A 16,688-nucleotide genomic window follows, 5' to 3' on the forward strand; every position below is an offset into this window, starting at 1 on the left:
TATAGAACGTCTGTGTAAAAATCGAAAGTAGTACAAAACTGTCAATCGTTATCTAAAGCATTCTGCTTCTGAACAACTGAAGAATTATGAAATATAATCAACCAGAAAACTGTACGCCACTGTACGCAATTTAACCGAAAAATTATGTTAAAAAATCAAAATAGAATCAAAAACTACCAAATGATCAAATGATAATAATCAATCCGAAATTCAACTCATAAGTAAAATTGGAAATCAGGGAGACAAATAACTCATACTTTGGTATTACATTTGGAAATAAAACGATTTCTGTTGTACACAACAAAAAAAATCAAAAATTTAAATCAAAATGAAAAAAAAAATCGAAATCAAACCGAAACAAATAAAATAAAATTTAATATGCGGGTGTCCAATATTTTTGTGACTCACCTCCCTGATCGTCAAGAGCTACCAGGGTACGAATCCCGGCTTCCTTGCTCTGTGATGCGGCACAACAATAATTAGAGTTTTGTGTCAATATATTTATGTATTTTCATTTAAAGTTTTCTTGTATAATTAAGATGGGTAAGATTTTTGTGAATTTTTAATTTTGTTTTTCATTGTAACCGGATACGTTATTCAAGCCGTTGTAAATAAGAATCTCAATGCTATTAACGTGTAACAAACATGAAACGTTGTCAAAGTCATAATTAGCAAATTAATGAATAACCAACATAGTCGGGTAGACATAAGCGGAATTGTTTGGACGAAAATTGGTTTTAATTAACGCCACAAATGTGGACATTCCTTTTTTACAAATAAACTCAAATTGATCAGCAATTAGCTGTAATTCATACATAGTGTCCTATATACTTTTATTGCGGCGTGTCACGGTTGGCAGACCCCCGTTCCCTTAGTATTAGTTAGTTAGTTAGTTGGGTTTATTGGCTCAATGTAAATATTTATAATTAAAATTCATTGAATACAATTACGACTCTCGGGTTGGCTCTCTTTTGCGCGAAACGAGATGATAATTTTCCAAGTTATTTGATTGAGTATTCTTTAATAAACTTTAGGATGTCATTTACAGCTGTTCGCTGGACTTGGTCCCGATCCAAGAACTCGTGGCCAAGAATTCTTCTCCTACAATTGATTAGGGCCGGGCAAGAAGTAAGAAATATATCTCTAAGTAAAGGATTGTTATTTTCGATTTTTAATTCTCAAGTTTAAGAATATGAAAGATGGGTCTCTCTTTGTTATTCAAAATATTTCAGCCTTGTGATCATTTGATTCTACAGAACACAAACATTCGGCTATGACGATAAGCGCAGAACGGCAGAACCAAATAATTTAATAATTTAATTTTTATAAATAAAATCCTGATGCACCAAAAAGATGAATTCTATAATTAATTTGTTCCAGCAGTGCTTGTTCGGCATATATTTATAATTAATCGAATCGAGGCGAACGTATAGCACAAAATTATATTTGAGTTATTCTAACAGCTTTAAAAGTTTGTGAAAGTCGTTTAAAAAGTTTCGGCTTCTTTGTGAACCGTATCCACTTCAGCTTAAAAGTTAAAGTAGTTTTCTTTTCTGTTTTTTTTCCTAAATTTTAATTAATTATTAAATTTTCCGCTAACAGTATTTATTGTTATGTTATTTCGTACGGGGGCTAATTGATTTAATGTGCCGAGGGGAAAGTGTGACAGCAAAACTTTTGGTCAGTCATGAGTCGAGTAGAGGTCATTCTTTCCATATTGAATTTTGCATAATTTGTTTTTTCATTTGAGTCAGATCACAGCAGAGTAAAATATACCAGGCAGTAGCGGTTCATTTTCCAAAACGTCAAATAAGGGACTGTATGAAAATGAACTCAAATGAACACTGACATAAATTGAAAAATTTTATTCGCAAAAAATATAGGGCTACTAGATGATTCAGTTCCCTAATCAAACCAGCGCTCCTGCCTGGTTAACTTTACTCAGTCGTGGTCAGATGAATCCAGAAAAGTAATAACAAACTGAAAATTACGCGGATTACTACAATCTCATTCAATTTTAGTTTTTAGAGCATCAGCGCTATTTGCTGCGTTCTGAACTGTTTTCAGAAAAATTAGAAAATTGGTAAAACAAATGACATTTTAGCCTCCGAAAGAGTATTGTATTGCTTTTCGGTCAATCTGTTCTCGTAAATTCAATTTGTGTCACCGAAGCGAATAATGAATTTCTTTCGAATTATTGAACAGAACATACCCAAAGGGCACTAATTTAAAACAGGGTGCCCAGAAAATTAATGAATCAAAGCTTGTACCTACTTAAACCATGTGCTATGTGCTTAAACATAGCATTTTGGAATTACGTTAGGTGTAAAATGGTTATTTAAGTAACAAGGAAGCAGATGCAATCCGTTTTGGTTGGCGAATGATTCATTTTGTTATTTTGTTATTTTAGAATTAGACTTCCGTCGAATGATATTACAGCAATGTAACAAGGCATAAGCCATAAGGCAATGTGTTTACTTACTCAATCCCCGGAAAATTAGTTCTTACAGCATTGACATGAACGTTAAAGCTCATTTCCCGAGAGCGTAGTCAGTAAATTAACTTTAACTATTTGGAATTTTGTATTTTGTATTGTTTAAAAACAAAAAAAACTTCCAAACGAGAACGTAATCTACTATTACTAAAAAATTTAATTTCTGAATGTGACATCAATATAATACGACAATTTCTGGTGGTTTCATGTTCACTCCATTTGAGCAGAATTTATAAAATAATCAGCTTGAATAACGCAACCAATTCGATATATTAATTTGTGAATGTTCACCAGACTTTAAATATGTTGGTTCATTTAAGCAATAATGAAGTGCAATTTATTCTGAAATATTTATTGAATCGTTTCGGAAGGACAACATTTTTAAAGTCTGATTTTAGTTTTAGTCTTTAATTTTTTGTGTGGAATAAAATATTGTTGTATTTTCATGCTGTTTACCTAAAATTATATATGAATGAGGTTAGTTAGTTTTTTTTTCTTTAATTTAAATTTTATATTTGAAAATTTTAAATATATTTTTATTGTAAAACATTTATTAGGATTTTATTTAGTTTATATATATAGTAATGGTAGTGATCCTGAAATGTAAATGTTAGTATATTTTAATATAAATTGTATAGTAAGTAAATATATAGAGAAGCTGTTCAAGTAGTAAAAACGGATGAGACATTTATCTATATATTTCATGTGGATGGTAATATTTAGTGAATTATATCAACATTTCGACGCTTTCTCTGAAGAAAAATGTTGTTTTAAAATAATGTGGCATTGTATACGGATTTATTCTTGTATTCTTTTTCGTTTTCTGCATCCTTAACAATTTTCATTCGTCTTCAATAAAATAATTTCGAAGAAAAAAAAACGAAAAATTAATTTGGATTCATACAATAACAGGAGCGACAACAATGAATTAATTGTTGTTCTAGTAGGTGTTTGTTTATTGATTGATTTTTTATTATTTGTCTGTTTGAACTTCGATTGTAAGGTACGGAAATGGGCTGTGCTAATTGTGTGTTAGTCTTCAATCGGTAAAACTCCATGAGGAGCCGACACATTGAACTAGATTCTTTTTTTGGGAAAACGTTTTTCTTTATTTTCTGAAAATTTCCCGAAATTTCCCGAATTTCACCCAAAAAATTTTGTTAATAGAACTATCGGCAAATTAAAAAAAATGGGAGGAAAATGTGGAAAATACAAGAAAATGTGGGAAGATTTATAACCAAAAATAGTCCTAAAATCGTTTGTCTCAACTGTACAAAACACATTTTCTAAGACGTTTACTATACTAGAAAATTTCATCATCAATTGAAATCAAACTAGCGCGAATATGTTCGTGTTTATCTGCACTTTTTGGTGTTCAATCGATGCTAGTGCTTAATATTTTACGGTCTCCGTCTCATGAAAAATGTTAGCAAAGTAGTAAAAGATAAAAGATAGCACCGTATTGATTCGTAGGTATTAAATAAACAAAATACTAACACTCGAACTAGCGCAGCTCAATCCTGGGTAAAGTCATAAATAAATTGTCATAAAATTATAAATAATAAATGCAAGGTGAACCGGGGTGAATTCAAAGAAATTACATATACCAAAGCAGAGGGTGCGTACTGAATAATTCGTTGAACATCTTCAAACAAGTCAATTCGTATACAATGGATCGCTGACATGCTATCACAAATTATGTTAAAAATTCAAGCGATGTCGACATTGTAGACGAACAAAGAACAATTCAATACACATTTTCCGTTTGAAATATATCATTTCAATTGCATTTGGGTAAATTAGTGTTGTCATTCGAGGATGTTGATGTTGTTTTTTATTCAGAGAAATCATAACGGCAGTTCACGTGCCGACTCTGCAAAGATGAGCTGCCGTTGTCATTTCTCTGTTTTTATTTAAAATTTGGGTAAATGAAAATTGAAAAAAAAAATGTTTAGTTTCATATGAAAATATTTAGATTTTTCTTTAAAATGTACATTCCGTGTGCGTGTGTCTTTTCTTTTTCTCATTAATTTCGTTTTAACCAGAAAGATTTATGCCAATTCATTTGTGAAAAATACGTTTGGATGAAGCAGTGTATATTATACTTAAAAGTAACAATGAAAACAATTTACATGAAAAGGCTTTACCAGAGAGATATCATGATTGTGCGTGACTCATAAAAAAAAGTTTAAAGTTTTAGTTTTATTTAGTAGCAACAGCACATGCACCTCTAGATGTCCAGATTGAACCACGATTTTTCATTAAATGTCCTCAAACTCTTTTTTTTTAAATCCGAACTTTGAATCTGTTCAGTAATCCTTACAGTTGAAAAGGAAATCCGCAACATTTCATAAATTTGTTTAAAATTATTTATCTGTTGGAACACTTTTACGACTATAGCAGAAAAAAAAATTCCAAACTTTTGAAAAATTATAGTATTGTACAATGCGCAGAGTATCTTTAACGATTCTTTCTCATTCGGTTTTTTTTTTGTCGAAATGAAGATTGAGCAATCTTCAAACTTTTTTGATTCTTTTTATTTCACAGTTCGCAATTATGCTGTGGTGGTTGAGTTTTAATATAATTAAACAAAATGTCTAGTGTTGAAATATCGCGACTTCGTTTGTCATTTCCGGCACACTACAAACAAAACGTTGCGTTAGGAAAAGTACTATTTCCTTACTAGTGTTGAAATATCGCTAAGAAAGCCCTTTAGCATACTAGGAAAATAACTATTACCGTTCTCCGGTGAGTAATGGGCATATTATGTACCTTCTCTCAAAGTTTGAGACTTTTAAGTTGTGCTTTTTTTAATGTTCTGTACCACAAATTATCTGTGATTCAACTAGATGTTGAATATGAAATCGACAACGAAAAGCAAACGCCAATTTGGGTAACGTTGTGATTTACATCTTTTCTCAACTCTTCGGTTACTCTATTCATTGACATCTTCAGTGTACAAAGCGAAAATCATCGTGCTATCTCTCTGGAAAAACTCCTTTAAAATCAAAGAAAAATATCTACTGTACAAACAAGGATATAGGAAACAAATCTTCTAGTGCCAAGCTTCATTCATAAATTATATTCGCTCTGCTGCAATGGCCCATGGCCGGTGGTGTGTGGGTATTAATTTCCTTGTGGGAAAGAATTCTGAAGAATTATAAAAAACAAACATCTTTCCTTACGTCTTACACTGACGTAGTTAGAAACTTTTCTCCTTTTTAAATTCTTCAAGTTCCCCCCACAGTCACTAGTGTTTCTTAGGCTTTAAAGAACTCGATTTATCTTTCATATCGCGCGCTTTGTTCTTACGCACTGCGTTTATGTACATCTGAAGCCAACGCGTATAAAGTACGAAGTATGTGGGTTGAAGAAAAGAGATTCGAATAATAAAAAGGTTTTCAGTTAGTTTAGTTTGGAGTTGTTTTTTTATAAATAAAATGTTCTGACATTAAAATATTAATTCGCGGCAAAATAAGACAAAATTAGAATGTTCCCACTATCGCAGTCGCAAAATAATCTAACGCATGACGCATGCTACGGTGTCATCCGCAAAATAAATTCAATTCCTACACCGAATATCACGTTAAGCAGTGCAACTGTTAAGGCAAGCATTTTAAGGTTGACTTAACTCAAATATTCTAAGAATTATTTTATGTAATGGTATTGCTAATCACAAAACTATTCAATAATTTCATTACTGTAAGTAGTCGTTCTGTCGAAATTGAATGATAAACAGGACAAGCAAAATATAGCTCCACGTAAACAAACAACAAACGCATCCACACGGGTTGATATGTTAGATTATCCTAATTGGAATAGTGCATCTTTAATGTGCAGTTACTCCAGACGATAGACGTATAATGATGGATCGATACAAAGTTGAAATATATTTCAATTCTGATTGTCTGAAGAAGGTTCCGTCGTTTCGACAATGATAATGACCAGAAATAGCAGATTAGTTTATCCACATCTGCAGAAAGAGTAAGTTGTGGGCTGGTCTTACCACCTACCAGAATTGATAAAATTGTTCGGAAAATAAGCGGAAGGCCTTTAATTTTGCTGACCATTAATTCGATTTCTTTTTTTTATATTTAAATTTACCGTCATTTGGTTATCAAAGCATCGATTTTGTGTAAATGACTGGCGATTGCCGGAGCATTTTTACCCACGATGTGTCGAATTTTGTATTTTTAGTATTTTTCATGACACAGCACAAGTTCAACCGACATCCATTATTCAACTAAATGGAATCATTTACTTGAAAAGCTGTAAAATATTTTAATCAGTGATTTTTCAGTTTTGATTTTCCGATGGCTAATTGAGTAAACGGCATACCATTTACCACGCAAGCACATATACCTTCTGAATGAATCAAATATCCAATTCGACAAACTTCTTCAATTTCCCAAATTTCATTTTCTTTCGATCCATATAAGTTCAATAAAATCACGTTAACTTGTTGAACAGAAAATGCTTTTGCACACACGCAAAAAAAAATGAACGAAAATCTTAAATAAAAGATAAGGAACGAATAAACTACTTTAAAAATCTTTCTTGGATACCGTATGTTGTGTACATCGGCAGCATTTCTGGGAATACTCTGTGCACGTGTGGGATATGATCCATATCAGCTTGCTTCGGGATATATACGTACAAAACGGTAGTCTACTCAGAAGTGATTAATCATGAGAAATGAGAAAATGGTCAGAGAGGTTTGAAAGTATTAGTGTGGAAAGGCACGTAAAAGCATACTTAAGTTAAAGTCTACACGGCTTCTGATTTGAATGCGTAATGTATATTACGTCTCTATTGATGTCTGTTTTAGTTAGATTTCATAAATTACACATAATTTCAAATGGAATCATGTGTTGAGAAAAATAAAATGTCTTCGATTCAATTCAGACGACCAGCAAGTCTCAAGAAATTCACACCAGTCAGTGTGTTTCTAATTACTGTGCATGATGGGAATAGGATAGCAGAAACTAGCGGTATACTTTTTAGTTCATTCTATGAAGCTGGAAGTATCCAAACTAATGTCAATATGAAATTCATCTCGTTGTATGGCTTTGAGTTCGACTGCTGGTAATTAATTTCTTTTTAATTTAAAATGAAAAATTCATCTCTTTGCCAAATTCTGACAATATTTTATATGAATTGAGTTTCGGGCGATCATTCCAGTCGCTGTGTATAATCAGATTATTGTTTAATCAGCAAAGCTCCAGAAAATCATTGCTCAAAGTCAATTTTGTATGTAAGAATACCCGTCTAATAAACAACTACTAATAATCAGTTCTTGTGGCTTCCCAGTCACTAAGATTTAATATTCAAAATTGTTTCCAAATTAATGGGCGTGCGAAATAGTTAAGAACTTTGGAAATTTTGCGCACGCACGCAATGAATAGAAAGCATAAACATAGAAAGCATAAAATTGAAGTTGTTGGATTTGATGATGAAATCTATTTCATTAAAATGACACATGAAGTGTACGTATTCGTCAGTGTAATAAGTAACTAGTTGAATCAAATTGTGCGACATATATTGTAACGAAGATGCTAGTGTGGAAGAAACGTTCGTTTTGTGTCACATTCACAGACATTCGTCCAAAAGTGAGATGAATTACAATGATGTGGTGAACGGCAAAATGAGAGCCAGCGTAAAATGTTTCCAAGAAACGAGAAGAATGCTGGAAAAAAAATATTGCGATACAAAATAGCGCCGCACAGAAGTGTGAAGAGGATCCAATATTTGAATGATTAAAAAAAGTTTATTTGACTGTAAAAATGTAGACTATGTGGGGAGAAGCGAATTGAATTTGCGAGCACATTGAGTGTAGCGTAACAAAATTCAACTGTGCTAAAAAAAAAATCTAAATTTTCTGATTACAACGATATCATAAATTGCATTAATTGTCTCGCACTTCTTCTTTACTTTATGTGTGCTATATACCAAGAATGCAATAAAAACGAACAAAAAGATGATTACGACAGGTGAAGGTACCGTCACTTTAAGAACAATAACACAGACATTTTTTGTTAAGATTTACGTCATTTCTAAGGCTGAAACACCTTATAACCAGCTCTTCTAAAGACATCAAGCAACAACAATAACAACAACAAAAAAAAACCCATACACGATTAACTTTGCCACATAAAAGGATATTTCTCATGATTTATTTGAATTTTACGGACGTAAAAAGTGTGACTAGTCTCTTGAGATGAACTGTAACTTCGTCACCGCATAATGAAATGTGACACATCATTGTAATTCCTTGTGTTTCTAAAATTGACATTAATACAGTCTCCCAGGATCGAAACATGTGTGAAAACGAACGACTTTGGTGGTATAAGATATTCAGAATTGAATGTTCGCTGTTATTGTTGTCGTTTATTGCTTTTTAATCGTATACAGTATAACGCTGCAGGACAGAACATACAGTTCTTTATTGTCGTTGTTTTGTCTGTTTTTTTTTTTTTTTGTCTGTGAGTTTTTTTGAATCAAAAAAAAGATTTAAGACGAATAAGGAATTTTAACGTTTGTTCTATGCACGCCCATAGAGAAAAGAGACACATCTTTTTTTGAAAAGACATAGTGAAAACTGTGAACATTGTCCGATGAAACTATAAATGAAAGTACGTCTGAATTTCATGCAAGCATTTAACTATATCTAAAACCAGACAAAAAAATGCCCCGTCCCGTTCATCAGCTGTTTAATTTCAGAATCTGAGCCTAACATTTAACACCTGGAAATATTTTGTTTTGTATTTCACGTTCCGAAACTGAATGCATGACAATTTTCGGTTGAATTTTCCTGCATAAAAAATTAATTGGATGAACAATTGACTCTTTTTTTCAAACTCAACGAAATCAACGAAAAATATTCCGTTTAGTTTAGTTAGAATCTAAAAAAAAACATCGAAAATTGAAACACAATTAAATCAGCGATAATTGAATTCACTGTCATTGAATGAAATGTGTATGTGATTAAAGTCTGAAGTCAAATATTGTTTTTATTAACAGGGCCTGAAAGGGATTTGTTTTAATCTTTGCAATGATATTGACGTAACAGAAAATTGAAAATAATTGCGTGCATAGTTAAGGGATATGTGGCGGTGGTCGCGTCAGAGATACCACAAATGTGTTGTTAACGAGTCATTCAATCCAGTTCGCGTAACTGGTCATTTCCATACGGATGTTTTTAAAACAAACACTTACGTTTTGTTGTATAATTTTGTGCGGAAACATATGAATGGAAAAGGTAGATACGTAAAATAAAGAGTAAAGATCATTCTTAAAAGTTATGGAATAAAGATCGAATCTCTAAACTAAACCTATGCACCAAATGAAACCGTAGTAATGGTCATGGTTTTATTTCAATTTGGTTTGATTTAGAGATTCGGTTTTTATTTAGCAACTTTGAAGCAAGAACCTTTCTCTTTATTTTACGTATTTTAGATGTTTCCTGACAAAGTTATACAACAAAGCGTAAGTGCATGTCTTAAAAATGTCGGTATGGAAATAGCCAACTGCAGTTCTTCTATTTTCTATCATTTTTCGACATATTTTTGCATCGTATAAGCGACAGCAAAATGACAACAATAGACAGTTTGCGCATATGACGTTTAATTTATAAGTCAACTTATAAGTTGGTAAATTATGAGTAACCTTCCAGAGCATCTTGTATGAAAATGTGACTTATAATTTCCAGCTTATAACTTGACTTGACTATAACTTGACGTCATTTGCGCAAACCGCACAGTGTTTTTGTTGCAATGAAATTCGAATCTGAAAACATAATGAGGATGACTAGGCACTTTTCGGAAATGAGCGAAGCCACAATTTAAATACTATCAACTTTGCTCCGGGATTTATTTCACAAATCTGTTGGAATCTGTGACATAAAAAGCGTAGCGAATAAGAAAACAAATGCGCTGTACTTGCTCGGAAATTATTCCAATGATTTTTTTCTACACTAGATATACCTTTTTTGTGGCATAAGAGAGTCAAAAACAACCATGACAACCGTTCTGGCAGTAAGGAAGTAGCAGTTAATGGACAATAACAAAATATAAAATTTGCAACATAAAAAGTCGGTGTAAGTGATGTAGTGTGATCAAAAGTTTTATTTAAATTATGTAGCCACCATCCATTTTGTGGGATATTACATAGAACTAATATTATGAAAAGTGTTATGCAAAACTCGACACTAGCACGAGGATAGAAATTTACAAGCATAGAACATGGCACAAAGAAAAAATGAAATGAAATTCATGCACAGCACACAACCTTCTAGGGGTAGTTTTCTTTTTACGTTCTTTCAGTTGATATTTTAAATGAAATAATTTTCTTTGAACGTGCCAACGAACCGAATTTTACGTTAACATGTGAACATTATACAAAACAGGATAAGTATTTTTGCTATTTTACATTCTATGAATGTCAAAATTACTTTACTTGTATTACATTGACGGGCACGAGCACTTCAAGTGACTTAGTATGACTGTTGTTTAACATCCTAGCAATATTCATTTACATGTTACATGTGTTCCCTTCATGTTTCACATAACTCCAAATGAAAAGTTGAAAATTAACGTCTTGTCTTTGTGTGTTCCTCGGTCATCTTTTAAACTTTTTATGAAAATGCCTTAGTCAAACAAATTTTTTATATGGCTTGAAGTCTAGTACTTCAACAATATTATAAGAAATTTTTCCGAATGTTTCATTTGTCTTTTGGTCAACTGGACTAATTTTTTCCATTATACTCTATAATTTCTCGAATTTTCAATATTTATCCGTATATATGGCTCGTGTTTAATGGTCACGTCTTCTAAATTCTAGTTATTTCATTTAGTTTCATTTGCGACATCCACTACTACAACTTCGAAACGATAGTGTTGATGAAAATGTTAAGCTCTGATGAAACGTTCGCCAATCATTGTTCTTTCAACACGTAGCAACTAACATTTATATCAAGACAAGATTAAAAATTACTTTACGCGCACACACGTAATCTTATGCAGATGGAATGCTTTAGCTTCAGCTCATTTATGAACAGTTCCTGTACGGCTAAAGTTTACATCGGCAATGAATCTTATTTACTATTCCAAATATTTTCACATCGAAACTAAGCGTATAATATATAAAGACACCGCATCATTTAATCAAGATTACAAAACAGGTGCGACAACATTTAACACACAAATATTTAATACAATTTTGTTATTTATACGCAACTAGAGAGAAAAATGTGTGTTAATATCGAATAGAAGGGAAGGGATGCATTCTCTTAAAGGGTAGACGATTATTTTGCCATAGAGGAAGCATTTCGCACACAACGAATGAAACTTACAAGCACCATTTTATAGTTGGAAATTCAGTATTACTTCCTGTGGAACTTCAAAATAATGATTCTAGTTTTCAGATTGTGTTGCATAATGCTTCCTTAATGGTAAATGATAAGCTAAGTTCGTTCATATTGATAAAGAATGAATTAATTGATAAGAATTTAGTCGCTGTATTTTCCGTATCAAATTACAAACAAAACAAAAATTGGTCTACGGTTTACCTCACTTCAAAAACATTTTTTCCCACGAGTTGCGTATAAAGTTTTACATGCCAAAGGCGTCGAAAATACGTCTTCCTTCTCTTCATAGATAAAATTATTTGGTTTTCCGTTTTTTTGACAGTGGCTGCAAATTGGCAAATTTCCTAGCCACAATTTTTACGACATTTTCGGTCAAATAACCTTTCATGTCTTTTAAATCCAAGTCTTCAATTTAAACAATAACCCTAAAATAACATCTCCGCTCAGAGCTACGGGCTATCACTTTACGGATGGTAATTCTACATTTTCGAATGACTTGGATTGACTTCCTACAGCGAACGGTCGGTCGGTGAGGAAGAAATTTTTCTAAACGACATTTAAACGAAACTAATGAAACAATGACGAGTCGTCGTGAAGACGAAACACGTTCATTCCTACAACCGATAAATCAAAGTTTAAATTGCAAAATGTAAAAAAACAAGAGTTACAATTTAAAGTAGCTGTTTTTTTGGATCAATTAATCCGACAAAGTAAAATCCAATTCCACAAAATTCTCCACCAGCTAATCGCAAGAAGTGAAAAGGAAAAAAGGTTAATGCGATTGGAACGGTAACATTTACACTCAAAAATCATTCACAATCCGTTTGCGATGCTGTAGGAAAAAATACATAAAAAGATTAAAAGCATAATAGATGAAAATAATCAATTTTCAACGTATCGACTCCATTTCGGTACTCAGTCACATCATATCTGTAAAAATGTAACTTATGGCATAACGCTATTCATGCACACACATTTCCACAAAAAATATTAAAAGGAAAAATTGAAAACGTTTCTATAGATGATTGCAAGGAACAAGAGGATAATATTCCATATTTATGGTGTCACCGAGAGCGAGAGAAAAAACAGAGTAAGATAAAGAATTTATCATTTCTTGTTTGCCGATGTGAAAGTAAGAGAATTTTCTATATGACATCTGGATGGTGGAGGAAGTGGAGGATGATTTTACGACACAAGCACATAAAATTAAGTAGTGTGATTTCGTTTCGTTGTAAACGATAATACCGGATCGATATTAATCGATCTTAATGAATAATGGGTGTCCAAAGCTCCAACTCTAATTTTTTTTAGTGATTCTAGTATAAATGGTGAGAAACTTAAATCGGTTTGGTTATATATCATCGCATCGGTAAGGCTATTTTATCGAAGTGTTTCGTTCAATAAAAACAAAAGTTACTTTGTAGAATAGGGAGATCATAAATTTTCGAAAAAAAAATAATCTTGAGCGCGTTTGATACTTGAAGGTAACACAAGAGAGAACACCGCTAGAATCTTATAGATCAAAGGAAACTGGGAGACAAAAAGTCAAAGCAAACTATTCTTGGGTCATCTAGTGTTAGGGGTTAGATTTAACAAATATAAAGATAACTTCCATTGTTAACGTAGCTTCTTAACTTCCTAGAAAATCCTTAGAGAAAAACGAGTAAACCACATCTGTAGATAATGTTCAAAAACACTTCTTTAAACTAAAGAAGGTGGCCTTTGGTAAAGACTGACTGGCCACGAGTTAGCAAATTTGGTGATGAGTTGATATTTCATTTCGACTATGATTCGCAAAACTTGTTCGTGCGCAAGTCGGTATAGTGTTCTTAGAACATTGTATCAAATACCACTGTCGCAATGGCCTGATGAGAAATGGTATTTTTGAACTGCATATTAATGCAAAACGTTGAAAGACGTATGTAAATCTTCGCTCAGATCGAAACAGTAGTCGAATGTTTATGTTCGATTCGATATTGTGTCTGGCTACCGACACGGATTCGTTGTTGAAGTGCTGAATGCTTTGCATTCGATTCAATCACATATGATTGATGACTTAGTCAATCTGGTGGTTGAAAATTCAACAATTGTAGATACATTGCACTTCGTTTTTATGGAAGAATCAACACAAATCGCATTTGTGTGGCTTATGAAGGTATGAAAAAACTTGCATTTGTTCACGTTCAAATATATGTGCAAACTTTGCTTTTAAAACTCTAAAAGCTGCTAGAAAAATACGGGTTACACCTGAAAGTGTTCTATCTTTTTCGGAAATAACACTCATCCGTTATTATAATAAGTTGTCATTTTTATTAGAACCTGTGTCCAGTTGCGACATCAAAAAAAACGTACAAATAAAGATGAAGCAAGGGCTTGTTGAGACATTTTTTGATATATACCGACCGATGATACACGAGTATCATATTTTATGACTACCAATATCATAATACTTCTTCTTATGTTATAAGAGCAGGTTATTTAAGTCTTGTGCGCTTTAATTTAATTTCACAGTGGAAACCTGTCCATTTTAACGTACCGCGTCACTATGCCTAAGTGGAGACAACTCCTTCTCAACGAAGCAAACTTTTAATGAAATAATATTCAAAATAGGTTGCTTGGAGTGAAGAAGATGTATACAAAGACGTAGCATTAGTGGTAAATTGATTCTGAAGTGATTATTATCTGATTCTATGTACACATAGCAACGAGAAAGAAATCTAATTCCAAATGAAAAACTTGAATTAGGTCTATCTTGCGTTGCTATGTGTAGCTAGACAAAGACGATAAAAAACGCGGTTAATTTCAGGTTTTTTTTTAGTTTTACACAACTGATAACTCGTACAAACTTGACGCAATTATATATTAACATTGTCGAACTTTTTGCTTGACTCTGAGGCGCATTTATTTGTAAAAAGTTTCTAAATTTTTCAATTTAATTTCCTCAATGATAAAACTTTCGATATTTTCTATTTTCATAATTCAATTTCTTAAACAATAAATGTGCGACGTATACAAGAATTTAAATGAAAAAAATTACCTCTTCACATAATGCCATCATGCGCCGCGTACTCTCCAACGACTATACGAAGAAAATTAAAAAAGAAAAAGTGAAGATAAATATCAAGTAAAATCATAATGGTGGAACATTCGAATGTGAATACTTCGTCTGTAACTTGTTGAGATTTGAGCTGCAACTCTTGCAGCTCCGATCTGGGTGCACCATTTTCTGAAGGTGGGGCTGGCATTCTAAAAGTAAAAGAAATTGAATGTTAGATTATTTATAGCGATAGATTTTGGCAGAACTACGAAAAGTTTTTTATTTTATTTTTGTTGTTGTGTAAACATAACCATTGTGAGTCTGTCATCTCTTATAACATAACGAATGAAATACAACTTGTGAAGGAAGCAAAAGAAAGTCCTGTTCAATTATTTGACATCTGATTCAGTTGCATTAAATCAAAACAGAGAAGAAAAGAAAAAACAAACAAAATGTCGAACCTAAACTCGTAAAACATGGATATCTTAATCTTAAAGAGAATGTAGAAGTGTACCTCTTAATTTATTAGTATTTTACGTAGTGGTTGCAATATATGATTTTATGATTAAAAATTGGTTCTATTGGTTTCGCACAGTGTTGTTAGCAATTTCCTATGTGGAATAACTAATCTGGTATTTCCTTTAATTACATTTGACGTCATTTGCGGTTTTCAGCTGGCCCCCTCATCCAAACAAAAGTGCTTACTTGTTTATACGCTCAGACGTAAGCATTTTTTGTTTGTATGAGTGGACCAGCTGAAAAACAGCTGCAGTAAAGTCATGTCTAAATTCCACTGACGTTTCTGTATTTAACACTTTGCCGGTTACTGTGACTTGTCGACTTTAGACACCCTGGAAAGTAGTAAAGGAGTCGTGGACTACCTCCAAATAAATTTCTGCAAATCAAAAATTAAATATTAGATTTTTTAAATTTTATTTGCAGGTAACCCTCGACTCTTTTACTACTTTCCAGGGTGTCTAAAGTTACAGCGTGCGCATTATTCTACAATTTGTTAATCAATATTCCTGAAATTAGATAAAATGGCGGTAATCTTAATATAAATGCCTCACCAAAAATTCTAAGAATGGCAACTTTTGAATGGCATTGTCTCAATTGCCAGAGATTTGAATTCGGCTAATTTACGTGCGCTAACTGACGCATCGATGGTTTGTAAAGACGCTAACTTTAAAATCATATTTTTTGTTAATTACATTTCTTAAAATTGAAATCTTCAAGTCAAAAGAGTTTATTATGGTAGGCAGGATGCTAAAGAATTTTTTTTTTTTGATTTCTAACCAGATCTACATCGTCAACATAAATGTGAAATTTCGGAAATCTGTCGTTATTCTTCAAAGTTCACCCTGACGTAAATAATGACCGAAATGAATTTTTCTCGGAACGTGACCTTCTCGCATATACATCAAAGTTAAGATCTCATTAAATACCGAAAATAAAAATGTTACGAAGTTCATTCACAAAGAACATTCGCAAATTCGCGGAAAATGCTATGTGTCTTTTACTTTGTTTATACGACACTAAATTACTTGATCTGGCCATTGTAACTTGCTCTATATATAATGCATGGCGATTATTTTACTATACGTACAAGTTAAGCGTTAAGAAGAATCGACACAAAGAAAATCGATACTTTATCAAGAGTGGAAAATAAAACAATTTTCTTCTTACTAAAGCGAAAGAGACTCCATCACGTACAAAACAACGAATGTTAAGAGTATGCGCTAGATTTTTCGTCTGATTTTTCATGTCATTTTACATGGAATGTTCGCTTCTTT

The 16,688-nt window shown here is 32.5% G+C and overlaps 1 protein-coding gene across 10 annotated transcripts in view; it reads right to left on the reverse strand.

The window, feature by feature from the left end:
• LOC119084581 (synaptosomal-associated protein 25) overlaps nucleotides 1–16,688 on the reverse strand; it is a 73,842-nt gene that overhangs the window by 30,043 nt on the left and 27,111 nt on the right. For 7 of the 10 annotated variants that reach the window (XM_037194689.1, XM_037194683.1, XM_037194640.1 and 4 more), the window contains exons 2-3: nucleotides 15,020–15,104; nucleotides 14,896–14,937 (exon numbers count right to left, since the gene is read on the reverse strand). In XM_037194689.1, the coding sequence (XP_037050584.1) occupies nucleotides 14,896–14,937; nucleotides 15,020–15,103 (126 nt within the window). In that variant the 5' untranslated portion in view covers nucleotide 15,104. Of the gene's footprint in view, nucleotides 1–408; nucleotides 458–14,895; nucleotides 14,938–15,019; nucleotides 15,105–16,688 lie in introns of all 10 variants that reach the window. The other 3 variants (XM_037194648.1, XM_037194704.1, XM_037194675.1) reach the window with 1 other exon arrangement.

Source organism: Bradysia coprophila, chromosome X (genome assembly GCF_014529535.1).
Source record: "Bradysia coprophila strain Holo2 chromosome X, BU_Bcop_v1, whole genome shotgun sequence".
Classification (NCBI taxonomy): domain Eukaryota; kingdom Metazoa; phylum Arthropoda; class Insecta; order Diptera; family Sciaridae; genus Bradysia; species Bradysia coprophila.